Consider the following 27,997-nt stretch of genomic DNA (forward strand, 5'->3'; position numbering starts at 1 on the left):
GCTGGTTGCTATGTCTGTTGAATGTTTCAAGGAAAATAAAACCCCAGATAATTTTAAAGCTGAAAACCACAACTGTATGGGGTTCAGAAATCTCATACTTAAGGCTTTCAAGATTGTCCCTCCCAAATTAGAGGGCTTCTCTAACTATATAGAGCCATCTGAAGGATGGCAGAACGCGGTTTTCACGTGTTTGACGACAGGGTTTCCAACATCTGTTGGAAGAAACATGGCTTCAGGCGGCTGCCCTCTTTAAAAAAAAAAAAAGAAACTACAGGTCAAAGTTTTGCTTTTAATTAAAAAAAAAACAAAAATCCTCCCACTCCTAAGGTGTGTGCTTTCTTTTTTGACCTATTTTTCCTTTAAATTGTCTGCAGTTTCCCTATGTTTTTCCTAGTGCAGTAAACAATGCAATCAAAGAAATAAAAACCAGGGTCCACTCTTGCCCCCAAACACTGACGATGGTCAAAGAGAAGGAATCACAGCACGGAAAATGGCCCAGCTCTAAATACACAAACAACATAAAAAAATCCCCCCAAAGACATCATTATTGACATTGCTGTACATTTCCTATAATGTAACGTGGCAGACAATGCTTCTTTCCCAGGGAGTCCAGCTCGCTCAGGAGGAGACATCTACTCAGTGCCTCAGGATAGGCTGGGGGTGTTGAGTCTTCCCTGCCAAGCCTAAGGTTTTTTTATGAGCTCAATATCTCACAGAAACATCTGTGGTATAAATGGTATAAATGAATCTAAAAGGGGATGAAGGCAGGCAGGCACCTGTCACTGTTCTCGGAATCAGCCAAAAAGCTGAAGAGCGTGGGATCCAGAAGACAGATGCCATTAACAGTTGAAGGATGGAGGGGTGAACAAGAGGAAGCACCAAATGAGTGGCTGCTTTTGGTTCCAAAGCCAAAACATGGCCCCACCAAAGAGGGCAGCTGGTCTGGATGAGGAACTCCCCCGCTCCTGGGGTCATGCAGTAAAAATGATGGCCTTGGAGCCCCACCCCCATGACAGCCACAGTCCAAGAACCAGAGCAATTTACACCACAAAACACACTTTGCAAAGGAATGGACTGATCCTAGTTTAGAAGGGTTAAGTGCTTTGACAAAGTCGGGGGCAAGGTGAGCTTCAATCCCAAAGCACAGCTGTGACATCCCTGGATTGCTATTTCTGTAAAGCCGCAGGCCCCTGATGCTGCTTGTTCCATGGAGACGTACCCTTCCACTTACCACTGCCCTCTCCTCAAAACGGCACCCATGGTGGTAACCCTCAGAGATATCAAGAGGCATCAGTTGCACTTCTGGAAGTAAGATAATTTCCTTGCCCCATCCTGGCCAAAGCACTTCCCTTTTTAAGCCGCTGCTGGTATGCCACCTTCCCCTCCAAGCAGAGTTCAACTTCCTTTTGTTTCAGTTTTGCACTGGCCTCTGAGGGCCCTTTCCAAGATACAAAATAAAGTATCCTTCTGCATCCATGTGTGAGTGGGTTGCCTTCCAGTGTCAGATCTCTGTTCCAGAGTTTGGTCAATGCATCTTTATGAGAATAAAAACACATGCGTACACAGATAGACTAGTCTGGAAAGAGCTTTCTGGATAGGGTTTCCGGTTATCTTGATGCCTCCCCTAAAAGAAATAACTTTCTTGGTGTAAGAGGCTTAGGACATTGAGTGACCTACTCTCAAATTCTGGAAAGGCAGCTTATTTTTGTCCATTTTTCAATGAGGGTGTGGGAGGGACCCAACATTTTCAATTATAACAACGAGATTTTGTTTTAAAAAAAAGGATCCTATGTGGAAATGAGTGGGACAATGATAAAAAAAAAAAACACAAATAATTAAAATTTGAAACCAAAACATATCTCCTGGCCCCAAGATCCCCAGTTAATCCTCTAAGACTACAATCTCCACGTTGTGAACTTGATGCTGGTGTTCTTCCATCTCAGCTACAACTTTCTCCTCAGTCCTCAGTTCTGTCTCCAAAATGACTGCTTTGCCCTCAGTATCCTCAGCCTCTGGGTCTGGGGCTGGGTCAATCTCAATGATGGTCTGCCCATCCTCTGAGGTGCTTTCAACAGCCTGGATTGCCGAGGTCAGGCCAGACTCCATGGCCACCAATTCCACAGGGCTCACCATAGTGGTCATGTTGCCCAGGGTACTCCCATCCTGCATGGCGGTGGAGCTTAGCAGTGCCAAGCTAGATGAAGGGTGGATGGTCACTGTTTCTGGTGAGCTGCTCTTGGCAGAGGAGACCACTGTGGCATAGCGGAAGAGCTGAGGGCCAGAAGGCAGTGTGTGGACAGTCACAGGACTGGAGCCCTGGCTGAGGGTAGCCACTGGAATATTGCCCATGGAAAACGACTGACCCACTGGGGTGATGGTGATGGGTGAGATGACTGTGAACTGAGGCTGCTGGACAGGAGGAGAAGGGCTCAGGACAGTGGTGGAGGCTGGCCGCTGGAGCCGGGGCCTTTTTGGAGGCTTAGGAGTGCTCACAGGCATCAGTACCACATTTTGAACCGTCTGGGACTTCAGCCTGTGATCCTGAGCTTGCTTCTTCTGCTCTTCCAACTGGCGTTCCAAGTCTATGGAAAAAAAGACAGACTTTGTGTGGAGGGAAGTCTAATCTTGGGAACAGTAAACTTGGAGTGAGGAGACCTGCAGCCTTGTCCTGGTTTTGCCACTATGTAGCCTCAGGCAAGTCACTTGATTGTTTTCAAGAAGAAACTAGACTGGATGAATTTTTTTTGTTTCTTTTGCTGAGGAAGATTGGCCCTGAGCTAACATCTGTGCCAATCTTCCTCTATTTTGTATGTGGGATGCTGCCACAGCATGGCTTGATGAGTGGTGTGTAGGTCCGAGCCTGGGATCCAAACCTGTGAACCCCAGGCCGTCAAAGTGGAGCGTGCAAACTTAACCACTACACCACTGGGCTGGCCCCTGGATGATTTTTAAAATCCCTCCAGTAATTACATTTAATTGTGTGATTATAGGCAGGGCAACAATTCAGAATCTTTTTAAGCTGTGATCCTACTATAGCTCAACTCCAGGAGCTCCTGTGGCATTTTATCACCTGTCACCAAAATGCAAACCAAAGAAGCCTCCAGTTGATCTAGCAGCTTATATACACCTTGCCTGGTCTACAGATGAAAATAAGGAACATCTGCATAATCCCTTTGTATCTGCCGTGGACCGACAAAGGAGCTACAATGGTCACTCTGAAAAACAGTGATTTCCAAAATGTCCTTCAAGGCAGGTTCACCTTGCTGGTGACCCAAATGGCCTTAGCCTACCATTAGCCCCCAGAGAAGTCTACATAAAGTTACAGAAGAAATTCCTAAGAATTACAGAACTGAAGGAAGTCTTGGAGTTCTAGCACATTCATTTCAACAGAGATTCAGAGAGGTAAAGTGACTTACTTGAGGTCACAAATCTTGGGCCAAGACAAAAGTCTCCTGATGGCCAACTTGGTGGCTTTTCCACCACAATACACCTGTCACTATCCCTCTCCCAAGTGTCCAATCTAACCTTGGTGACCACTGGTGAGTCTGGTTCTACAACAGAACTTCTCTACTGCTTAGTACCTGATAAGCATCCAATAAGTAGTCAGTTTCACCTGCAGAGCACTTTGCTTCCTTTTGAACACCAAAAGCAAGTTAATTCCTTGCTTGGAATAAAAGGAGTAGGCAGGGATTAAGAACATGTTAAAAAATTTTAAAATACTGCCCTTTAAGGTTACAAAATACTCCATTTTTTCCCTGTTCAGTAGTAATCAAAGAAATGTGAACCTAAACAAGATACAGATTAAATCTATAATTTAAAAAAAAGCTAAATCAGAGAATATTATAAATAACAGCGCCCAATTTTGGTAAGTTCAAACTGGTGACATAAATTGGTATAATCACCTTGGAAATTTGACAATAGGTCACAAAAATCCATAAAAAAATTATCAATACCATTTAACCTCAAGCTTAGTCCTCAGAAGTAGTTTAAAAGGACATAAAAAGAAAAAGTAGGGCCAGCCCTGTGGCCTAGTGGTTAAGTTTGACACGCTCTACTTTGGTGGCCCAGGTTCAGTTCCTGGGCACAGACCTACACTGCTCATCAGCAGCCATGCTGTGGCAGCAACCCACATACAAAATAGAAGACTGGCACAGATGTTAGCTCAGGGCCAATCTTCTTCAGCAAAAAAAAAAAAAAAAAAAAGAAAAGGAAAGAAATAAAAAGAAAAAGTTATATACATACAAGCTCACAGCAATAATATAAGCTACTGAGGAAAATTTTGAAAATTCAAATGTCTCCTAATAGCATGTCTATGTGAAGTACTGTGTAGCTAACTCAGAAAAATATTAATATGTCATAGTGAAAAAAGCAGAAAACAAAACTTCATGTATACTATAATTAAAACTATCTAAAAAAATAATATGGACAAGTAACCAGAAGCCTACATTTCTAACAAAAACCATTTTTCAGATGGTGTAAAGTTTCAAGGTGGAAGATAGCACTGGGTTGGGAATAAGAAGACAGAGTTCTACTCCAGGCTTCACTGTCAAGTAGTGGTGTGGCCCCAGGCAAATCATTTATCCTCTCTGTGCCTCTATTGGATCATTTGTAAAATAGGGATTACAGCCTATAACATTCTCAGGAGGATCACATGAAAAAGGGCATCTCTAAGAGTACTCGGTAAACTGAGTTTAAAATATAAACTAGGCATAAAAATAAGTTTAAGACAACATAAATTGTTCTTCTCTTACCAAATGATCTTTGCCTTTTGGCTTCATGACTGACTATAATACATCCTGCATCATTCAAAGGCTGAGAGTCCAAACCTGACTTGTTTGATATCTTTCATCTGCCTTACCCCCCCCAAAAGCGCCTCTTGATTCTCTCCAGGTATAAGTGCCAACTCCCTCTGTTCTTCTACCATACCCACTGCTATACGCCTCTGTCACAAAACTGAACTACTCTTTGGACTTATTTCTATGTCTGCTTTTCCCTTGAGTTCCTTGAAGACCATGAAGAAATGGAGCCTGTCTTATTCAACATTATATTTCTAAAACCTAGTGTGGAGACAGCACAAAGTAAATACTTGATAAAAAGAGTTAAATTATCCATGTCTTCATAATTTCTGATTACCACGAATAATAAAGAGGGTGCTAAATTTATATCTATCAAAAGATGCAGTATCAATAATATAAAAAAAGACAAAGGCAAATTTGTTTCTTCTGCTACCAATATTACTGGATTAATGGAGCATTCTAGCCAACCTCTTAATCCTCCAAAAGATATAGAAGGAGGACTATGATGAAGAAGAAATGAAAGAAAGAAGGAAGGGAGGGAGGGAGGGAGGAAGCCAGTCCTAACAGAAGTCAACAAAGAAATGGCAAGACTCAAGGATATTAGCACAGTATCACCTAAGAAGAGAGAGAAGCTAAACACACCTGTCAGAGTATAGAGAAACTGCTCTTCCCCCTGCTCCACTTGGTTCTTTCTGTTGTCCAAAACCTTCTTGACTGTGTCCATCAGGCCAAATGTATGTGCTACATTGTTGAGAACAGCGGCATCTATTGGAAACAAAAGACATGCCTGTTGAGCTAAAACAGAAATGCTCCACCAAATCCCTGTTTTGCTGCGTATAAATGTGAAACAACCCAGAAATGGCAGGATGATTCTAATCGCATTTTTTAAAAATTTTAACAAAGATTTATCACATGTATAACTAATTTTGATTTAATTGTTATATTTTTATACATCTCTCCATATAAATAAATACAAACATAAGGAAAAAAATCTTGCATCTGGTTATAGGTTCTGACTTTTGGTTTAGAAAACACGGTCATAGAATCTCAGTTTTGCTGTTTCCTCCTATCTGTGTGACCTTGGATAAGTCATTTCATGCCTCAGTTTTCTCATTTGAAAAAAAGTGGGACTAATAATACTTACTCTGCAAGATAGATATGAAGATTAGAAATATCATATTTATTTTTTTTTTTTGAGGAAGATTAGCCCTGAGCTAACATCTGTGCCCATCTTCCTCTACTTTATATGTGGGACGCCTGCCACAGCATGGCTTGACAAGGGTCCACACCTGGGATCCGAACCGGCAAACCCAGGCCACCAAAGCAGAACATGCAAACTTAACTGCTGTGCCACCAGGCCGGCCCCAGAAATATCACATTTTAACATGGGGACTGGCATACAATATTATTAATAGTATTATCTGTCTCCCTTTATACAAAACTTCTTGAAAGAGTTGTCAGTAATTGTGGTCCTTACTTCCTTAAATCGGATCACTTCTCCACCTATAACTCTTCCACAATCTTCTCATCCAGTTCCATCTTTTAAATAACATGTACAAGCTGAGAACTCCCACATGGAGATCTCCAGCCCTGACCTCTTTCCTGCGTTCCAGATTCATACTTCCCCGGATTCATACTTTCATCTAGCTGAGTGAAAGCTCCATTTGAAGGCCTCATAAGCATTTCAATTTAACAAGTCAAAAACTAATTTTGATTTCTTCTCCCAGTGGTCTTCATCTCAGGAAATGATATCACCATTCACAGCTCAGGCCAAAACTGTATGAGTCATCCTGGATTTCTTTCTCTTTCACCCTACATCCAATCCAAGATTTGTCAGTTCCACATTCAAAACATATCCCCAGTATGATCACTTCTTCCCAGGTCTACCATTACCCACTCTAATCCATGCCACCATCATCTCCTGCCTGGAGTAATTCCTTCAAGAGTTTCCCAATCAATCTTCTTGTTTCCATTCTTGCCCCATATAGCCTATTCTCCACACAGAGTGTGGATCTTTTAAAAGTGTGAGTGATCTTTTAAAAATATGAATAAATCTGATAACTTCATTCCCCTACTCAAAATCACTATGACGGCTTACCATCACCTTAAAATAAAGCCCAAAGTTCACCAAAGCTTATCTAAACTGTCCGCTCTGTTCCTCCCCAACTTCATCACCTATCACGCTCCCCAACCTTACTACCTGCCACGTCGATGCTTCTGTAACTCTTTTAACCCATCAGGCTCATTGCAACTTTAAGGTCTTTGTTCCTTCTACCTGGAATGTTCCTTCTCCCAGCTTGTCACATGGCTAGCTTCTTCAATTCAGATCTCTGCTCAAATGCCACCTCCTTAAAGAGGCCTTTCTTGACTACACTATCTAAAATAGCCACCCCCATTCTCCATATTATTTGCCTTTTTTTTACTTCAAGCATGTAAAAAAAGATTTTTCTGTAAAGTTTGTTTAGGTGTATTTACATTATGTATGAGTTATAAAGAGGTAATAAGATACAACCAACAAATCTAAGAACTCAATGAACACACAACCTTATGAGATCTCATCATGACCCCTTTTGGTATCAGATGATTAGAACATCCTTTTTACATTGTGCACAGCAGCAAGCACTCTGTGAATATTCAGAAACAGCTATAAGTACACACAATAGTTCTGTAGTTCTGGAGCCTTTAAACTAATAGAATATGAGAATTATCTAAAACCAGGTAGATTTCTCCAATTTTCAGACCATTTATATAGAGACAGAGAGAGGTTGCTTCCTGGCACCATTTACAAAGGCAAAAATTACCTTTGCAAAAAGCATGGCCAGATCTGACTTCAAAACCTAGTTATGAACTTTGAACAAGTAAATTAACTTTTATGAGCCTTAGTTTCCTAATCTGTAAAATGGGGATGATAACACCTATACCTCACTGTTTTCGCGAGGCTGACAGGATCTGCCTACAGTTGTTAGTGTTTAATAAACGACGACTATTGTTAGGGTTAATACACTCACCTGTGACCTGGAAGGGAGCCTGGATGAGGCGCTGTTGAACTCCCCTCAGCAGCTCCTCTATTTCCTTCTGTATATTGCAGACAACCTCTTCCATCAGTCCCACATCAGCTATTCCTTTCCAGAACATCAAAGTGTCCTCTGGTACAAGAGGGATAAGACAGAGGGTAAACAAAGGGTACTATATATTCTTAGGCACATGTCTACAACATATTAAATTCAAAATTATTTCAATTCAAAATGATTTCTTGTTGGGCCATTTCTGGGAAAAGGGAAGAAGCTTTTGAAAAACTAGCTGCCTCCCTGAATTGGTACCTAATTATTTGGCCTCTTCAGCAACAAAAGGGATTTGGGATAATTGCCTCAATTTGTCATGGCTCTGGCTATAACGAGCAGGCATCGTCCTAATAAAGATATTAAATTAAATATTGTTTATTTAAATAATTTAATTTAAAATTAAATAATATTTAATATTTTAAAAGTTAAATAATAAAGATATTAAACTAAAGATATATTCCTCCTAGTCCTCTACTTAAAAAAATAAAAAACAAAACAGTTGCATAGGTGAGGTGATAAGCTCCCCGAGGGCAGAGGCTACATCTTTTCATCTATTTATCTAGCCTCTAGCAACAGTGCCAACCACAAACAGGCAGCAATAAATATTTTTTAAATGAATTAATGAACGGAGGATAATGTGAGGCCTCTCCTGGTCCCCTCTAAGTGAATCATCATTAATCACCATCCTCTACACAACCTGCTACCTAATTTTTCCTTCTAACATCTTGCAGCTTGGTTTAGCCAAGAAATGTGCCAAAGTTGGAGGCAGTTTGATTGGATGAAAAGCATGGGCTATAGAGTCAAAAAGCTGAATTCAGCTCTGACACTTATTGGTTGTGTGACTGGTCTTTGGCAAGTTGCTGCACCTTTCTGAATCTCAATTTCTTCACGTGTAAAATGTGACTTTGCAGCGCTGTTGCATGGATTAAAATAAGATGTTTGCAGCTATAAGTAGTATTAATATGCATGAGAAAAACCAGCAAAAGTAATTAAGATGCCTTCTGTGTCCATAATCATAATAGTGATAAGGATTACAAAATCCCGCAAGGTATCTGAGCCCTATAGAAAAGTACCTGAAATTTCCTCTGAGTCTTTTTTCACGCCCTCTTCTGTGGCCATGGTGACAGCAGCAGTGAGAGCCGAGTTCCATTCCAGCCCTGCCTCTTCCATGCTCTCTTCTGAGATGGCAATCTGTGTGATGCTACCTAAAAGCAGTCCATTGGAGGTAAGGCCAGTGAACTTTATGGAAAAGTCATAGCTATCCTCTGTCTCATACTCACAGTCAAAGAGACCCTGTTATTTTAACCTTCTGACCTTTTGCCTGCAGGTCCATATATTAAAAACTAGAATCCTAAGTAAGCCAGGATGAATATTGGATTTTCTAAAGAAAACTTGCCTTGCAAAAGAAAATGCTCTCTTCTTACTCTGAATAGAAAGTGAAAGATAACTTATAAAATCACAAAAGAGCAATCTGCTTCCTGAGCAGGGATGTTTTTGAAAGAGACTGAATGAAGGTGGGTATGATTGCTGGGCTGCCTACCCGAGACTTAGTGAGGATGAAGAGGACCTAAAAAAATATAAGAGAAGAGAATGGTGCTTAACCAAGAACCCTACTACAAGCATGTTTGTTACTAAGTATCTAGAACATCTGAAGTTGCTACAGCTTATTTATCAGCCTATGTAAAAGAAAGCAAGAGATATGAGACCAAAGAAAAATCAGATAAGAAGAGATCCATGAATAGCAGATTCACAGAGAAAAAAACCCTTTGTTATCAATTGTATATTAAGATTTTTAAAAAAATTTTTCCTTCTTCTCCCCAAAGCCCCCTAGTACATAGTTGTATATTTTAGCTGTGGCTCCTTCTAGTTGTGCCATGTGGGACACCACCTCAGCATAGCTTGAAGAGTGGTGCTAGGTCCGCGCCCAGGATCCGAACTGGCGAAACCCTGGGCTGCCGAAGCAGAATGCGCGAACTCAACCACTTGGCCATGGGGCCGGCCCCCTAAGATTTTAAACAAAGAGAATTGAGAAAAATCAAACTGATCCAGACAGACAAGTGTGGACTCTACATGCTGGAGGATATCAATAATCAAGCAAAAAAGTAGTATCAATATGGATAATCATGTAAAGGAGTTTTAGCCAAATAAAAAGGAAGTAAATAATGACAGCATTTTCCATTTTTCCAGTGAGTCACATGACCAAAAATCCAAGCTGCCAGATATTTTATACTTTCCTGGAAAGGACTTGGGTTCCAAGACAGTTGGCTTCTACTCACCCAGTGGTTACTCACAGAATATCAGGGCTGATCAAAAGAAACCTCAAAAACTTTAAAGCACAGTACTTCCCCTACATCCTTTAGGGTTCTTGCAACTCTGTCAGGCATACTTATAAGTCTTCTGGATAGAAGTTGAGACTACTTCTATCTAACTGTGCTAAGTCTCCAGTTGGACTAAGTGAATGCTTAATAGTAACAATTTCACACAGCTACATCATTCCTGGAGATGGGCAGGGAGCCCCAGTCCTAAGCTCAACAATACTGAAGTTAAGTGTGTGCCCATCCTGCCTTATTTGAGAGGAAGCCTCAGCTGGGTTATCTGGATCCCTTCCAGGCAGAGCTCTTTGATCCTTACAGCACAGTCTCCAGAGTCCAGCCCAGTCAACAATTCATCATCTTTGATACATCTCAGTTCAACAATTGAAAACCATCCACCATTCTAATCCACCTTCCTGCTTTGACCACTAATAGAGCAAAGGATTTTCAAAACAGTCTAATTTCAACCTAGATATGCCAAGTGGCACCAAAGTGAAACAGCTGAATAAGTATTAGAATTACCAAACCATCCTTCTAATGCTTACCATGCATTGTAACAAAGAAACAAGGAAGGCGGTCTGGCCAATAGGAATCATTTGGGAGAAAATGAAGAGGTCTGTTTCTAAAGCATGGAATCCCATCCAAGATTCTTATACTTTACAGAGACATCAATGCTCATGAGAATCAAAATTAAGAAACACAAAGAAGAAATGAGAGGGAAAGTGCTATTGAAAAACATAGCGGGTTTTCAGGTGGTTTCCTACCCCCTACCATCGGCCGAAGTGGGTGTCTGCACCACACTTGTCTGCTGTCCTGGCACTGGAGCTCTTGCACTGCTGATCAGAAGATCAAATTTGGTGCTTCTGCAGGTATTGGAGCAAACCTTGTCATGTTGGTAAAAATCAATCTGCCCGGAGTCCATCATTTTCCTGTGCAAAGGGAGATAAGGACCAGTTCAGTCCGCACTTCTAGAGGGAATTAGGCCTCGGGGACAAACTTGCTGAGTCTACTCTGCAGATTAGCAAAACCTCAAAAGTCATTAGGTTGCAAAAGTTCTAACTGGGGCTATAAAATTTTCATTGGTCCTGCCCACATTTACAAGTATTCCTCTGCCTTCCCCAGTCTACACATTTTGAGTACTCTTTTATTTCCCCTTATCACTAAGCTTTAGGTAAACACTCCTGACAATAGCTATTTCCCCATAGAATTTCACTAAAACCAAACCCTAATGGCAAAAAAACTAGCTCATACCCCAGAACAACTGAGAAATGCCACAGGGGAATTAGAATTTTATGATGAGATTCTGATGTATTAGTATTTATAGATCAGCAAGATCTGTTTCCACTTTTGGAGACATAAAACTTCAGCATATTTTCTTCCTTAAAAAAAAAAATTGATAACATCTCTCCTATAAATACAGAGCAAAGTTGGTTATACTAAACCCCCACTATAAAATGTCCTTCTAAGTGGATCCACAAGACATTGTTATTATAGGTCATGTGCAAAACCGTGGAGTATTTTAATTATAGTAAACTCTATGTTATAATGTTACTTGGCTTTCACTAAAGGTTTTTTAGACGTTCTTATTCCTTTTTACATTTGCAGAAAGTAGGCATATGCTTGTTTTTCTGGGCAAATAAAACAGGCCAAGAACCATGAAAATGAAAGTTAAAGGTATTCCTCCCCAATTTTATTCAACTACTGATTTCTGTACACAAATCATCTGGGGTGAATTTTTTTTAAATTGTCTATGACTATAAAAATAATATGTGAATAAAAAATTAACATTTTCTGTGGAAAATACAGAAAGCTGTACAGAAAATAACTACCCTTTAAAAAAAATCCCACAACTCAGAGATAACATCAACATTTTGGCATATTTTCTTCTACTAAATTTTACTTACATATGTGTATTTTTTAACACAGCTAAAATCACACTGTTTAATCGACTTTATCTTTTGTTTTCTTTCTTCACATTATATCATAAGCATTTTTCCATGTAAAAGCTCTTTCTTAAAGATTGACACTTGAGCTAACAACTGCTGTCAATCTTTTTTTTTTTCCTGCTTTTTCTCCCCAAATCCCCCCGGTACATAGTTGTATATTTTAGTTGTGGGTCCTTCTAGTTGTGGCATGTGGGACACCGCCTCAGCATGGCCTGACCAGTGGTGCCATGTCCGCGCCCAGGATCCAAACTGGTGAAACCCTGGGCTGTTGAAGCGGAGCACGTGAACTTAACCACTCGGCCACAGGGCCAGCCCCTAAAAACTCTTTAGAAATATTTTAATAACTGCATTATATCCCATAGTATATACTCATACCTATTTAGACTAGCCATAACTTACTTTAAATATACCTTGACTGTATATTAAAGCAGACTGTAATTTTCCCCATAATAAATAATGTTGCAATGAACATTTATGCGTGAATCTCTACAAGCACTATAGATTTTTAAGACAAGTTCCTTGAAAGGAATTAAAGACAAAGGGTAAAATGTTTTTAAGGCTCTTGATACAGTTTTGTGGGGAACTTTTAATTCTTGACCATATTTTAAAATTTTCTATCAATAGGCAAGTGCTCAAGGAACCAACTAAGGTCAATCTTCACCAGAGGGAAAAAATTACAATAGTAAACTTGTTGCAAAAAAGGAGTGGGGGAGGGAATATTACACTTCTCTAAGTTTATTTCTGTGATACAATGATGGCAAAAATTACATTCCCTGTGCATAACTGTTACTTATCAACAGCACCCTTCTACTTTATCAGATTATCCCAGGATTTGTCAGTCAGCCTACACTTGTCTGTGGTTGTCACATTTTCTCAGCACCAGTCTTAGCTCTGCCTAGGCTTGGTGATGTCAGGCAGGACTGTCATCTACTCCTGAGCTCCTCTGCCCAAAGAGGATCCTACCCACCATCCTGACATCAGAAAAATTTGCCCCAGATGCTGAGAAGAGTTAATTAATTCAATATTCCTTCTCTCCCAGGGATTTTAAGAACAGGTTGATGAAAGTCAAATAATGCATGGATTGCTCAAAACAATCCTTCAGAAAGAATAAAATTTGAAATTACAGAGCAAAGACTGGATTCTCTGGATTCTACCATGATTAAGTGTCTCAAGGTCTGTTGAAAGGTATGTGCTTGCCATTAGAGCTTACCTGAGCATGATTCCACCCAGACGAATGGCTCTCTTCCAGTCCTTTAGGGTGGACTTGCCAGCCAGGTGAACAAAATGCTTGGGGCTGATCAACTGATCATTGAACTAAAGTGAAAAGAAAAGTCTAAAATAATCCAATGTCAACTTAGACAGGACGAGAAAGAGGAAAAAGAAGGAGATGATAACTACTTGTTATATACAAAAAATACCCAGACAACCTCTTAAGTCATAGCCTAATTATCCAGCCTCCTGTCCTATTGTGCCAGAGATGATCCTTCTCTGAGCACAGTGCCCTGTCCCTGATACAAAGCTACAGAAGACACAAGGAGGATCAGACATCAATATATTGCTTAGCATTTAAAATCTATTCATGCCCTTAATCAGGCAGTTGGGTCCAATGTTGCAAAGGCTGTTTAAATAAACCCAAGTAATCTATCCAGCTTTTTTTTTTTTTTTTGAGGAAGATTAGCCCTGAGCTAACTACTGCCAATCCTCCTCTTTTTGCTGAGGAAGACCGGCCCCGAGCCAACATCCATGCCCATCTTCCTCCACCTTATAAGTGGGACGCCTACCACAGCATGGCTTTTGCCAAGCGGTGCCATGTCTGCACCCAGAATCCGAACCAGCAAACCCCAGGCTGCCAAGAAGCGGAACGTGTGAACTTAACCGCTGTGCCACAGGGCCGGCCCTCTATCCAGCTTTAATGATAAGATTCACGATGTGGCAGAAAGAATAAGCATGGTTATAACCATATTTACTTCTACCAATAGCAGTGCAGAGCCTCAAAACTCTGTAATCCTTAATGATGCTAGGATGATGCCACTGAGGGTGATTACTATCAATGGGTACAGCTGTGGCTACCAATGGAGTTAGAATAAGCAATTATTTCCACATTGTGCTCTCGTGAAGATTATTTATTTATTTAGTGAGGAAGAGTGGCCCTGAGCTAACATCTGTTGCCAATCTTCCTCTTTTTTGCTTGAGTAAGATCATCCCTGAGCTAATATCTGCACCAATCTTCCTCTATTTTGTATGTGGCATGCCACCACAGCACGGCTTGATGAGCGGTGTGTAGATCCACGCCCAGGATCTGAACCCACAAAACCTAGGATGCCAAAGCGGAGCATGCAAAATTAACCACTATGCCATGGGGCTGGCCCCCAAGATTATTTATTTTCATCATTAATAATTTCCAATACACTCTACCACTATGCACACCAATGTAAGGGATTTTACATATATTATCTCATTCATCTCCTAGCAACCTTACAGTGTGTATATATCATTATTTGTATTTTAACATACTCTGAAACATCTGAAATGAAACATCTGAAGCTCTGAAACATCAAATGACTTGTTTAAGATCACCCAGCTAGTCAGTGATAGAGATGAGACTCGATTCATTCATTCATTCAATAAATATCTATTAATCATCTACTATAAGCCAAGCACTATTCTAGGTGCTTGGAATACAATGGTGAACAAGACAGACAAGTTCCTTGCTCTCATAGAACTTGTATTCTAGTGGGACTTAAATCCAGGTCTATTTGACTCCCAAGTCCTTGTTTTTTCTACTGTGACACAATGGGACTATAGGCACAAAATCAAAAAACATTGATATGGTGGAAGAGAGACAGGAGGCATCAAAAACATGCCCTTTGAAAACAAGGAACCCCAAAATAGGCCATGGTAAGGAGAGAAGACAATTACCTTGACACATTTCACATTTATTCCTGGACATACAAACTTCTTCCAGAGGAGGATGGCTTTGCTCTCCCCACAAGTTATGGGGTAAGCAATTTCCATATCCTCATTTGCTTCTATAGTGCTTGCATCTGAAAATGGAAAAAATATCAGTTATTTATCAAACACTCTTCCCCAAAGCTTAAATTCAAAATCTCTAGTCTTCTGGTTCCTCTGACGGTCTAGCAGTTCACACTGGCTGGTATTGTTTCAGAATCCTCTGGAAGAAGTTTGGCATAACAGCTCTCTTACTGAGCTCCCACTATATGCCAGGCACTGAGCTATATGCTTTTACATGTTTAATCTTATTCAGTTCTTACAACAATCATGAAGCAGCAATTGTTTCCTGTATTTACATATACATTTGTGGGACTCAGAAAGGTGAAGGGACTTTCCCAAGCACATACAGCTAAGAAGTGAGAAAGTGGGAGTCAAACTCAGGTTTGTCTAATTTCATTTTTCTTTTTTTTTTTAACTGGGAAATATTCACCCTGAGTTAACTTCTGTGCCAGTCTTCCTCTCTCTTCTTTTCCCTCCCCAAAGCCTCTGTACATAGCTGCATATTCTAGTTGTAAGGCCTTCTAGTTCTATGTGAGCCACTGCCACAGCACAGCTACTAACAGACGAGTGGTGTGGTTCCGCGTGGGGAACTGAACCCAGGCTGCCCAAGCAGAGCTCAGCGAACTTTAACCGCTAGGCCATCACGGCTGGCTCAAGTTTGTCTAATTTCAAAGTTTCTTTCCACTGACTGCCTTCTAGTCAACACCTCATCAGTCTTCATCAATAACTTCCCTAATGACAGGGATCAAACTTGAGGCTCCAATTTCTTTGTGGGATTTTTACAGATGAAAAATATTCTCAGCAACTATAGCAAACTGATGCTAAACAATCAACTGACAGCCCTAGCATCTCAGTCAGTGGTGTTTCTAGATGTGCCACCATCAAATTGATGGCTGCAGCACTGGTAGGGCACACCAGGTATGGGGAAAAAAACAAAGCACGAAAGGCAAGAAATCTCAACCAAAGAAGCTAATGTCAAAGGTACTAGAATAACAAAAAGACTTACCAATCCCTTCTTCAATTTTGTGTATTGTGTGTGTTTCTACTGCCACAACTGCTGTGTTGTTCTCCGACCCGGCTTCATAAATCCTGTTGTAAAAGTGTCCATCGATAAACAAACTACATAAATCATGAAAAAATTAATATTCACAGCATGGGGTTAAGAAATTTGTTTTAATCTATCTCAAAAGGACTAACATAAATATACTTCACAACTTTATGTTAATGCTGTGACTAGTTCCCCATTGTATTTAAACTCTAAGCTCTCCAGGTCTGCTTAGCAGCTACTACCATGGAAATGAATCAACAACTTTCCTCATCTCAAAGGAAAGTTCCACTTGCCACCGTTTTACTCCAGAATTTTCCCTTCATAACTTTAAAAGCTCATAACACAAAGTGTTGCTTCAAGTATAAGATTAAGTCATATTATAGAATTATCCTAACAAGACTATAAAGTAATACTGCTGGACAGTTCGAGACAGGAATAACCTGTTGACCATAGAAGTTATTGTTCCTTGTTGAAATCCAGGCACTTTAGCATTTTTTAGCACTTTAGCATATTTTAAGGCACCATAACCAAACTATTGACATGAGTAAAGCCTAGTGAAAAAAAAGCGAGAGAAAGACTATGCCCAAAGTACCTAGCAGTAACTAGAGGTCCCACTTAGGGAAAGTGTCTCTCTAAAATGTTTCTACCTTCTAAGAAATGAGTTCAGATAACCTAATATGACACACTGATGTCCTTTGTTTAAATTCTATAGTAAACAATGTGTTAATTATTGCATCTTGTTATTTGAAAGCACTGCCTGAATAATCTCCTTTGCATCAGTGATTACCCATCCCCACCGGTGACAGCTCTAGCACAGACCTCCTTTCTGAATTTCACACCAGGACAGAGTTAACTGCTAAATGAATAACTACATTTGCACGTCCGATAACACTCTGTGGAATACATTATGTCTAAAATAACCAAGTTCTCTTCCCTCTCCCACCTCCCAAACTACTCTTCTTCCTATACTCGCCATCCCCGACTCTATTTCCACTGCTACTGCCTTAATTCAGGCTGTATCACCTCTAGTCTGAACTAGTCTCTATGCATCTACCTGATCTTCTATATCACATAAATCCCTCCTTAAAACCCTTCAAGAACCCTCTCTTCGCTGTTCAAATAAAGCCCCAAATCCTTAATGTGAGTAATATTAAGGAGGACTAAGTTCCTCCAAGATCTGACCCCTGGTTTCAACTCTCCCCAAACCCCACCTTATAATCCAAGCCCTCATCATACCACACTATTTGTGGTTCCCAAAACTGCTATCTTCTTTTATACCTTCTTTCTTTGCTCTTACTTCTCCCTCTTCCCAGAAAATTCTTCCCAATCTATTCATTTTTTTAATGAGTAGCCTCTATGATGCTTTTCCTTCCATCTCATTCCTTCCAGTATAATCACCCATGTCCTCCTTTGTGACCCAACTTTACTCTAGGCTTTTGTCACAACACCTAAAACACTTAATTCTATACACTTGTTTACGTGTCTGTCTCCCCTTGGGCATAGTCTACGAGGTCCCTGAGAGCAGAGATTATGTCTTATTCATTTATTCTATTTTGTATGCCTGGAACATAGTATACTAACTGGAACATGGCAAAGCACTCAAATGGCTGGTCGATGAATGAGGATGGTAATAAATATGAGAAACCACTGCTTAAGGTAAGATTAGTAAACTCATTCTAAACTGGCCAATATCTGCAAAATCCCTTAAAAGAATAAACTCTTATTTATACCTAAGTTCAACAACCAGTAATTGCACATGGAGTGGGAAGTAGAGGGCATAGTCTATATTTTTATGAGTAAACAAGGTTTTATCAGGGAAAAATTTTCTAAAGCAACTCAGGGTAGGAATGGATTTAGCCTAATTCTCTATACCTACTACAGCTATAGTAAAAAATCATAAAATACGTTCAAAATGTTAAGGCATTTTAAGATACTAACATGCCTTATAAATCATTAAAGGAAGGTAAAATTATGCTCACTAGAGCTTTAAAGTCAAGTCTACCTTATTGTATTCTAATTCTCTGAAAACTGAAAATCCACATATAGTTAAGTTCTTTTTATCCAGAATGTCGAGGAAAGATATTCTGATTAATTGAATGTTGGATTAAGATTATGATATAAACTAAGGGGTACCCTACTAATCTGGAAGAGTTTATATATGTTCTTAAGACTTAAACTTTCTACTAGGGAGGGATATGAGCATGAAAGGGAAAGGAGGGCTCCTATACCTCAACCTGAACTATTCCACTCCGTCTGGACCCCAGTCCTCCACAGAAGAATGAAGTCAGTCAGCACACTCAGTAAACTTACGTAGTACGAAAATCACCAGTCCCTGATCTCATTGTGTCAAAAACTTTATTATGAATCCAAAATGAACTGGAAAGCCAAGAACAGTGACAGAACCCTAGTACCTTCTCTCCTCCGAGAACTTTTTGAGTATGTTATCAAAGACTTCACTTGAAAAAGTTAATAACTATTCTTTCTTTTCTTTTTTTAAACAAAGTATATGCTAAACATCTCTTCTATGTTGACAAGCTCCCAGAATTAAAAGCCTTCTAGATACCTTAGTAACTATGTTTAAGAAAAAAAAGTTAAATGTGGACAGATTTTAAAGCTGATCTGGTGTTACTATGACAGCATCATCTTATACAATGTGTCAGGTTCTATGTATTCATATCGGGAGACTGTTACCAGACACTCTACTTTTGCTTCACAATGTATTCTTGAAAACATGTACATAATGAATATTTTAAAAAGTATAAAATGTCATATATATAAAAGCTAAAGACATATTAAGAGGAGTTTTATATATTGAAATCCAAAAGTCTGTATCTAAAATCTCCAATTATTTCTGGCCTTTGGATACAGTCTTTACCAATATGTTCCTAGTAATTCATACATGCTCTTTGACTGTTTCTTTCCTTCATACTTGAACCTACAGCCAATCAGGTTAAGTGTGACTGAGGCTGAAGACTGACACCTGCTGACTTCCATCTTTGTTTCAAGTATATTAAACTTATAAGACCTGTACTTCTTGTCACTAGTATCAATGTTTTTGTTCCCTGCTCCTTTTTATAAAATGAGGCTAAAATGCAATAAAATATTATATAATTAAATAATACAACAAGAGAAATCAACTGAGCATCAGATTGGCAGGCATCTCAGAATGCAGTACCTCAAAATGATTATTCACTAGCTTATATACTAAATTCAGCGCAAACAGTGGACTGGGGAGTCAACACATGTTGTAGAAAGATGCCTATATCTAATCAAGCAATGAGAGGTTTCCAGAAAAGGCAGTATCATTTGTAAAATAAAGAGACAAAAGAAAAATAAGGGAAACTAAATCTTCAAAAGAATTAAGTCTCTAAGTAGCAAAGAAATTTTTTCTCTCTCTACAGGGCATATGACAAGTGACAACTGAGTGCTTTAGGAAAGACAGAGAAATAATGACTCCATAAGAAAACAAAGCTGCTGAGGACTACACAACCTACCCTTTACTCCTTCCTCTTGTACCAAAGGGTAATGACTAAAGTTGTTGTACGTGTAACAAATGAAATTCCCAAGGAAGCGAATGTGAATAAGCATGGATATTCTTTTGGTCCCTATAAAAATTTAAGTCATGCTATTGACTATATGTCAGGAATTATTTATATCAACTTTCCCTTATAGATGTTAGAATATTTTCTTCATGCTTAACAATATTCAGAAATGTCAGCAAACTATGATATATTTTAAAAACTAAAAAGAGAAAGTCCTTATCTTTTACAGATACATGCTAATGTCTGGAGTTTGCTTCAGAAAAATTCAGGAGTGGGTGGATTTAGAGATGAAACAAGACTGGCCCTGTGTTGATAATTATTGAAGCTGGTTGATGGGTGCTTACATGGGAGTTTATTATAGTATCTTCTTCATTTTTGTGTATATTTGAAGTTTTCTATATTAAAAAGTTTTAAAAATTACCAAGAAGTTGATTGTCTTTCTCCAGAAGTGTTAAGACAAGGTACATTACTTAGTAGATTGGGATTGGATTATGTTTGCCCAAGAACATTTCTAATCATATGAAGACTCTCTTTTTTTTTTTTAGGAAGATTAGCCCTGAGCTAACATACACCACCAATCCTCCTCTTTTTACTGAGGAAGATTGGCCCTGAGCTAATGTCTGTGCCCATCTTCCTCTACTTTATATGTGGGACGCCTGCCACAGCATGGCTTGATAAGCAGTGCATAAGTCTGTGCCCAGGATCTGAACCAGCAAATCCCAGGCCACCGAAGCAGAGTGCATGAACTTAACCGCTATGCCCCTGAACCGCGGGCCCCTGAAGAATCTTTTATACATTCCCCAAGATAAAATAGCTACCCCTCCTTTGCCCCAGTAGATCTAATTCTTATTTAACCTTCCAGACCATTTTTTAAAACTTATCTCCTTTCAAATTCATAGTAATCCTCTGACATCAAAGCACTTCCTAGCCATGCCACTTAGCACTTCTTAGATTTTTGCCATGTAAGTGATCTCTTTATTTACATATATGTATTTTTTGGTTTGTACAACTAGATTGCAAGCTCCATGACTTTGGGAACCATGTGCTATATTTCTTCTGACACCTTTGTAACTCATTATATAATAGTAGGTGGTTGATATATATTTTTGATAGACTAAGCTTGATAATTTGTCCATCCATGAGGGCAAAGAGAGGTTCTGGTAGGAAAACTTTTATAGCTGCCTTGCCTAATCTCCTCTGACTCTAACTTCACTGTCTTTGGGTAAACATGTACCAAAGCACCGTGCTAACTAGTGTGGATAAATAAGATGAGGGAGCTGCATAACTACCCCTCAAGGAGATCACGGTGGAGAAGAGGGAGAGAAAGGAAACAGCTGATTGTTGTAATAAGTATTAAAATGATGAATATAGCACAAACTACATTATGGAGATGAAAACTTAGCCAGCTCTGAGAGATTGATGGTGAATGTTTCACTGTGCTAAGCAACCATAAAGTTATAATTTCCCCACTCTTTAAACCTCCCAAATTTTTCAGAATATCCACATCTCGAGTCACTTACCCTTGTTGCACAGGCTGTAACTGCAAGATCACTTGGGTTTTAGTGTCTTCAGGGTTCTCCCCCTCATTTCCTTCAGTGGGTACCACAACCACATCCCCCACGGGGACACTCACTTCCGCATTAGCCATCTTTCACATGAAGTCAGATAGCTGAGGCTGCTGTCAGAAAAAAGAAGCACCAGTAATTTTGTCTGGCTTGAAAAGATGGCAACCATAGGAAGGGAACACCAAGATAATGACTACCAACTCCAAGGGCACCCTGGAGATCATGGTCTTCTGAAAAAGATGGGGAACTGTGAGAAGGGGCTCACATAGGCTCTGATCTTTCCAGAAATGCCTTCGTACCCACTTGCTGTTGTAGGTTTTCTTCGTATGTGTGATTCATCCAGTAGCGTGCTGGAGCCAACTCTACCAGCTCCTAAGAACCAACTGTGCACATCTATTCCCAACTCTGAGTTTAGCGACATCAAGTTGGTAGCTTGAAATCAGTGGTGCTGGGAGTATATACACCACAGAAATTGGCAAGCACTACAAATCAGGGTATTTTTTTTTTTTCTGGAGAGCTGGTTTACAGTACAAAACTAGTTCTATCCCGAACAGTAAGCTCCTAGAAAGTAGGAATCATCTATTTTCTTTGCAACCAGCCATTACACCTCATCGAGCACTCTGTCCTTTGTGAGTACTTAATAAGTATCTGCTGACTAACTGAATTAAGCTGTATGGAAAGAGAAAGATGACTTGCATCATGTGGTTGTTTAATAAATGCTGAATCCAATTGTATGACCTCTAGGAACTTCTTAATACCTGTTTGCCTGAGACTGAAAGGAGAGATGATCCACCTGACATCTCCCTTGCAGGGTTGTTGAAGAAACCATCCACGACACATGCTCCTTGACTCTAAAGTAACTCAAAGCATTGTCCCAATCGTATTGAAAACTCAGAGGGCCCCAGGATATTCTCCAGCTGGTAGTCTTCACAGTTGAAAAGAAAGGAGTCACTTAAGAGAGTATAGGTAAGAGCACTGTATTTACTTAGATATGTGAGACGGTGCTGAACAGAGTAGGCACACGACGGATGTAGGTTTGAATATGTGACTGATAGTCAGACAACTGAATCCACATCTCAGCTCTGCCACAGCACTTGTTTGCCTATGATACACATACTTAAGCATAGCACTCAAAGTCTCCCTCATTTGGCCTCAAAATACTTTTCCAGTTACCTGCAACTATCATACCCCAAGAATCTTAAGCTCCAGACATACCGACCACCCACTGTATTCTGAATACGTAATATGTGCTTTCTGTACCCTTGTTATTCCTTAAGCCCCAAACTCCTTTCTCCCTCAGCTCCTTCTTCTTTCAAGGCCCAACTCAAAACCCACTCCTCCACAAAACACTGCCAAACCATTTTCTTTTCTGCAGTCCCCCGACACGTGGTCTGTAGCTCTCCTCTAGTGTTCATCACTGTGATGAACCTATACTATAGTTATACTATAGTATACTGTAGTTAACTGAACAGATATCTATCTTCATAACCGCACTGTACTGTCTGTGAGGACAGGTACTGCTTATCTAAAACTCTTTTTGTCTCCCATAGCCCTGCTCATCATAGGCACTGACATATGTTGATTCAATCAATTTTTGTTTGTATTTGACCTAGTTAAAATTCCCACATCTGACTTATACTTCTGCCCTTTATGAGTCTCACGTTCAAAATTTTTCCTGAATTCTACACCTCCTCTTATCCAAAAGCCTCTTAAAATATCTTGTAGTCACCTTAAACCGAACTCATGTTCCCTCTCAAAACTGCTCCTGTGTTTCCTGCCTCAGTAAATGGTGCTATCCTCCACTCATTTTCTCAGTCCAGAAACTGAGTTATTTTTGACTCCTCTTTCTAAATCCAATCAACCACCAAATCTTATCCATTCTATCACCTATATCTTTCTTCTGACTATCCCCCATTCTCCATCTGTGCTGCCACCACATTCTGAGCCACTACACTGTTACCTGCATTTTTCCAGCTGCTTCTCATCAGTATCCTAATCTCTGGTCTTGCTCTCCAATCTATTATTTACAGAGCAGACAAAGTGATCTTACTAAAGGCCACAGGTCATTTTCCTACTTAAAAATTCTTCAGTGGATTCTCTTTGCTGTTAGAATAAAGTGCAAACACCTTAACATGGCTTACAAAATCCTCCCAATCTGTCCCCTGCCCACCCTGCTAGTCTCATTTCTCATAGTTTTCCTCTCACATTGTGGGCTCCTGTCATTGAATTTTTTCCAATTTCTCAAACATGTCATATTTCTTCAGCGGAGCCTTCACACTTGTTTCCTCTACCTGGAATTCTCTTTTCCTTCCTCTTGGGCTAGTCAGTGCTAAACTTTTGTGACTTATTTAAAACATCACTTCCTCGGGGAGGCCTTCTGTGACTTCCTGGATCAGATTTGAGCTTGTGTTCTTGCTTCCTCAGTGCCTGCAGTACCCCATCACAACCAACAGCCTCTCCCCACCAGACTGCATCCTGGGAGAGCAAGGATTGCTTTTCTTTTTCAACAGCTCCCCTGCCCAGGACACAGGAGTGTAAGAGTTTTCAAGTATCAGACTCCATCTCCAAAACTGCCTACCTAAACCTTTCTAAGGAAATCTAACACATAGCAGGCATGTAATTAAATTTTTGTGCGATGAATGACCCAATTTACCCTAAAAGACTTCTAGAATTTTCTACTCTTCTAATTTAGGGGATATAAATTTGCTTAGGCAGCTAGGCTAAGCTGCCTTACTTATTGCCCATCACTATTCCCAGTTCAACAAATATTTACTGAGTCTCTACTCTACATGAGGCACAGAGTTAGCCTCCCCTTCTTGGAAAGGAGACAGTATCTGCTCTTAAGGAACTACAGAAAGGAAAGACATGCATGGCACTGTCACATACTACAGGGAAAAAGTAATTATAAGATATTGCAGTACACAATATGACTTCTTTAGGATAAAGGTTTAAACCTAGAGAAGAAAAACAGAGCCAGCCCTGGTGATCTAATGGTTAAGATTTGGCGCTCTTACCACTGTGGCCTGGGTTCATTTCCCAGTCGTGGAACCACACCACCCGTCTGTCATACTGTCGTGGCAGCACACAGAGAGCACTAAACTAACAACCAGGATGTACAACCATGCACTGAAGCATTACAAAAAATAAAATAAAAAAAAGAATCGATAGGCTGGTTCGGCTCAGTGCCAGCAGTAGAACCAAAACAACTAGCACCCTGAAGTCTAGAAAAAGAAAAAAAGGGATATGATGAAGCATACAAACGCCATCAATCCTAGAATAATTGAACCAATAGATATCTTCAAAGCGTGAAACACAAAAGTGTAGGGTGAATTAAAATAATCATCACAGCTAACATTTGTTGGCCACTCATTTATGGTCGAGCACTGTTCTGTTACTATTACATATTTAACTAATTAAAAAGATGTAATACTTTAGCAGGTAACAAACTTATGGAATTTATTATTCCAAAAGGCGGAATTTATTACTCCAAAAAGATGTTTAATTTTTTAAAAATTAACAGATTAGGTAAATTAATGGGTTTTAGAAAAGCAGAATTAGGAGGATGATTCTAGTTTCAACCTTCTACTCTAAGGTTGAGGTCTCTCTACAACACTCTGAATAAGTGGTTGACTAAGCACTTGATTAATACTTTACTCAATAGGAACTCTTATTTTACTCCTTACCCCTCCCACACCTTGGAACCTAAGTTGAATGTTCTAGCTGCTTCTCCAACCTTCTGAGTTTATCAGAGAAGATAATTATAATCATCTACAATATGTCTCTCAGTGTCAGTCAGAAACACAGGTCTGATCCAACATGGCAATTCTTACATTCTTTAGAGAAGCAAGTTTGGGTTGAATATTTCTTATTACCCTAAATACCATATTTCTAACAAGTAACCAGCTACCAGCTCCACAGACTACACTGGCTAATTGCAAGGCCATCTCTTTGAGCTGAGTGTAAAGTGAAAAGCAGCTCTTGTTTATAGCAACAAAAACTCCTAAGGCAAGATGAGTGAACTGATCCTTCGGGTATTTCATGGAAGAGGCCTTAGAGAATTCATGGTGGCATCACACTACACTATCTATAATTCTAGGGCAACACATGTAAAGGCAGTATGTCATATTTATGTGAAAAGCAAAAATTATTTTGCAGTTACTTTCCAAGACACCCTAAAAGTAAGCACATGACTGCTCACATAAACAAGTGGAAAGCTAAACAATGACATCTGACCTACTCAGGATTAAATTTTTTTTGTGTCCTGAAAACTAATGTTTAAAACATGGCAAGATGTAAGCACAAGTGTCACATGATCACAGGGACATCAGAGCTGATGCTGAAAAGGAATAACAGAAATACCAGATATCTTGAAATTTCCTAACCCCCAAAATGTATTTATTCCACACTGTAATTTTTGTAGACTGTTTCGCAGTCTATTCTCAAGAAACTTCCAAGTTAAAACTTTATTATTACTTGAGGCCAAAACTCCTTGATTTTTTTCCTTCTTTATTCCTTCTCGTGTATTTAGTAGGTGATTCAGAGTGCTACCAGATGTAATGAAGCCAACAGGAAGGCCACCCAGGACCACTGTGAGGGAACAGCCAGAGCAAACCAAGTTCAGGGTAAGTCACACATCGGAGACTACGATGCAGGTGTTTGGGGAAGCAGTGGGACAAGAGGGTTCTTTGAAGGGTCATCCCACTAGAGTCTAGGGTACTTGTGCTTAGTACAAGACCAAAACAGGGCCCAAACTAACCCAGCTGAAGTATAAGACAGCTATTCAATACATGCTTGCTGAGGGAAATGTAAGTGGTCGTTGACTGATGAAACAGTCATCAAGTCAGTAGATACTAAACATGCATAACCGATGAAAAGCTGACAAATCGGGGGCAGCAGTCCAGACATTTAATGAAGAAGTCCCCCCACAGCACTTTGGTAATCATCAGAGGCAAGGGGGGCAAAAGGAATCCCTCCGTGAGGACAGAATGATCTGGTCGTCCCTTTCCCGAATCCTCGAGGTTACGCAGGAAACCCCACTTCTTGGTTCTCCTAAACAGACACCATTCCAGGCCCCTTCTGGGTCTGCCAGGAAGTGGCTTTGAGATTTCTCTCATCTTGAGAGAAGAATTCAGGCCTCCTCCTGCTCCTTGGGCAGCCGAGCCTTCCCCTGAACCCCGGGGCAAGACTCGACAAGCCTCAGTCTGGAGGGTCAGTGTCCAGGACCCCGAGGGAGGATTCTGCCCCTCCATCAGGAGACACCTAATTTCAGAGAGTGAGGGTGCTCTACACTTCCTGCCCTCAATTATCTCCTCTCGGGCCCTCAAAAACATGGCCCTCCCCACCCGTGACACACCAGATCACCCCGTTCTCTACCAGCAGGGACTCAACCCCCGCCCCATCCCGACTTTGGGAGCCTCTGAGGTGTCCTACTCCCGGCCCCTCACGACGGGAAGGCAGGGGCCCCTGGCTTCCCCGGGAGCTCTCCCTCCGCGTCCCCTGCTCCCACTACCCGGACTGCCACCACGCCTGCCTGGGGAAAAACACCTGCCTCTTTGGCCGGACTGCAGGGCCGAGGCCTCCACCGCGCCCCTCAGGTGAAGCCTGGCCTCGGCTGTCCCCAGCAGAACCCACCCTCCGCTCTTACGCGCGCGCCAAAGCTCCGGGGGGCTCCTCCCGGCAGCCACCCAGGCCCCCCTCCCCTTTCGCCCCCTCCCTCCCCCGCGAGCGCGACCCAGGCCTCTCCTCAGCCCCTCAGCGACGGGCCCGGCGCGCCCCGGACCCCGCCTCTGGGGATACCCCAGGGTCCCCGGACCCTCGCCGGGGTCCTGGACGTCCGGGCCTCTCGGTCCGGAGGCGCTCCGGCCCCTCCTGGCCCCTCGCCCGAGGACTTCCGGGCCCCCCGGTCCGGGGGCGCCAGGGCCCCCCCCAGTCCCGGGCTCGCCGGCCCCCGCCGCTCTCGGCCGGGGGCCGAGCCCGAGCGGCGCGGCCGGCCGCGCTGGGGGCGGCCCGGCTGCTCGGGCGGACCCAGCGGCAGCGTCCCCCCACCCCCCCGCGGCGCCGCGACGTCCGCTCGCTCCCCGGCGGCGGCGGCGGCACGCACAGGGCGTGGGGAGGCGCCCGCGGAGGCAGCAGCCCCCCGCCCCCTGCGCGCCCGCCCGCCCTCGCCGGCCGCCGCGCGGCCCCCGCGCCCGCCCCCCCGCCCCCACCCCACCCCGCGCCCGCGCTCGCGCGCCCACCCCTCCCCCTCCTCACCGTCTCCGTCGGGCGGGCGGGCGGCGAGCGGCCAGGGCGGGCGGGCGACGGAGCATGCGCAGAGGCCGCCACGGCCGCTACCGCCACCGCCGCCGCCAGGCCCGGCTTCCACACTTCCGGCCGCCGCCGAGGGCGAGCTGGCGCCTTAAAGGGGACGCGTCCCTATTGCCGGTCCCTCGGAGGATGAGCCTCGGCCGGAGGGATCTGAGTGAGCCTTTCCCTGAGCAGGGGTCTTCTGGTCTGGAAAGTCAGTGTTGAGAAGGACGCCAGGGACTCCAGGAACTCTCCTTCTCCCACTTCATGGATGAGGAAGATGAGGCCTAAATTAAAGATGCACCTCATCCACAAACGGGGGCAAAGGCAGGTCTCTCGACTCCACTGGAGGACTCTGCCCCTCCTGCCTTCCCCAGTCCTGTTTTGTGAAGCTTACATCTTATCAGACCTTCAGAAGTTATGACCCAA

The 27,997-nt window shown here is 41.7% G+C and overlaps 1 protein-coding gene across 8 annotated transcripts; it reads right to left on the bottom strand.

Annotated features, from left to right (window-relative positions):
* Window positions 1-269: 269 nt before the first annotated feature.
* Window positions 270-27,968, bottom strand: GMEB1 (glucocorticoid modulatory element binding protein 1). Of its 8 annotated transcripts, none has more exons than XM_070260622.1 (10): window positions 27,536-27,968; window positions 21,239-21,396; window positions 16,135-16,217; window positions 15,036-15,160; window positions 13,327-13,430; window positions 10,942-11,099; window positions 8,932-9,063; window positions 7,805-7,942; window positions 5,439-5,561; window positions 270-2,582 (listed from the first exon to the last, which is right to left on the bottom strand). In XM_070260622.1, the coding sequence occupies exons 2-10, from the start codon at window positions 21,364-21,366 to the stop codon at window positions 1,882-1,884; spliced, it is 1,692 nt and encodes a 563-aa protein (XP_070116723.1). In that variant the 5' UTR covers window positions 21,367-21,396; window positions 27,536-27,968; the 3' UTR covers window positions 270-1,881. The 8 variants fall into 8 exon arrangements, with proteins under 8 accessions (XP_070116723.1, XP_070116725.1, XP_023490708.1 ...); XM_070260624.1 differs by having other exon boundaries at window positions 21,239-21,393; window positions 27,536-27,961; XM_023634940.2 differs by having other exon boundaries at window positions 16,135-16,247; window positions 27,536-27,654.
* Window positions 27,969-27,997: the final 29 nt, after the last annotated feature.

This window comes from Equus caballus, chromosome 2, assembly GCF_041296265.1.
Source record: "Equus caballus isolate H_3958 breed thoroughbred chromosome 2, TB-T2T, whole genome shotgun sequence".
Taxonomy (NCBI): domain Eukaryota; kingdom Metazoa; phylum Chordata; class Mammalia; order Perissodactyla; family Equidae; genus Equus; species Equus caballus.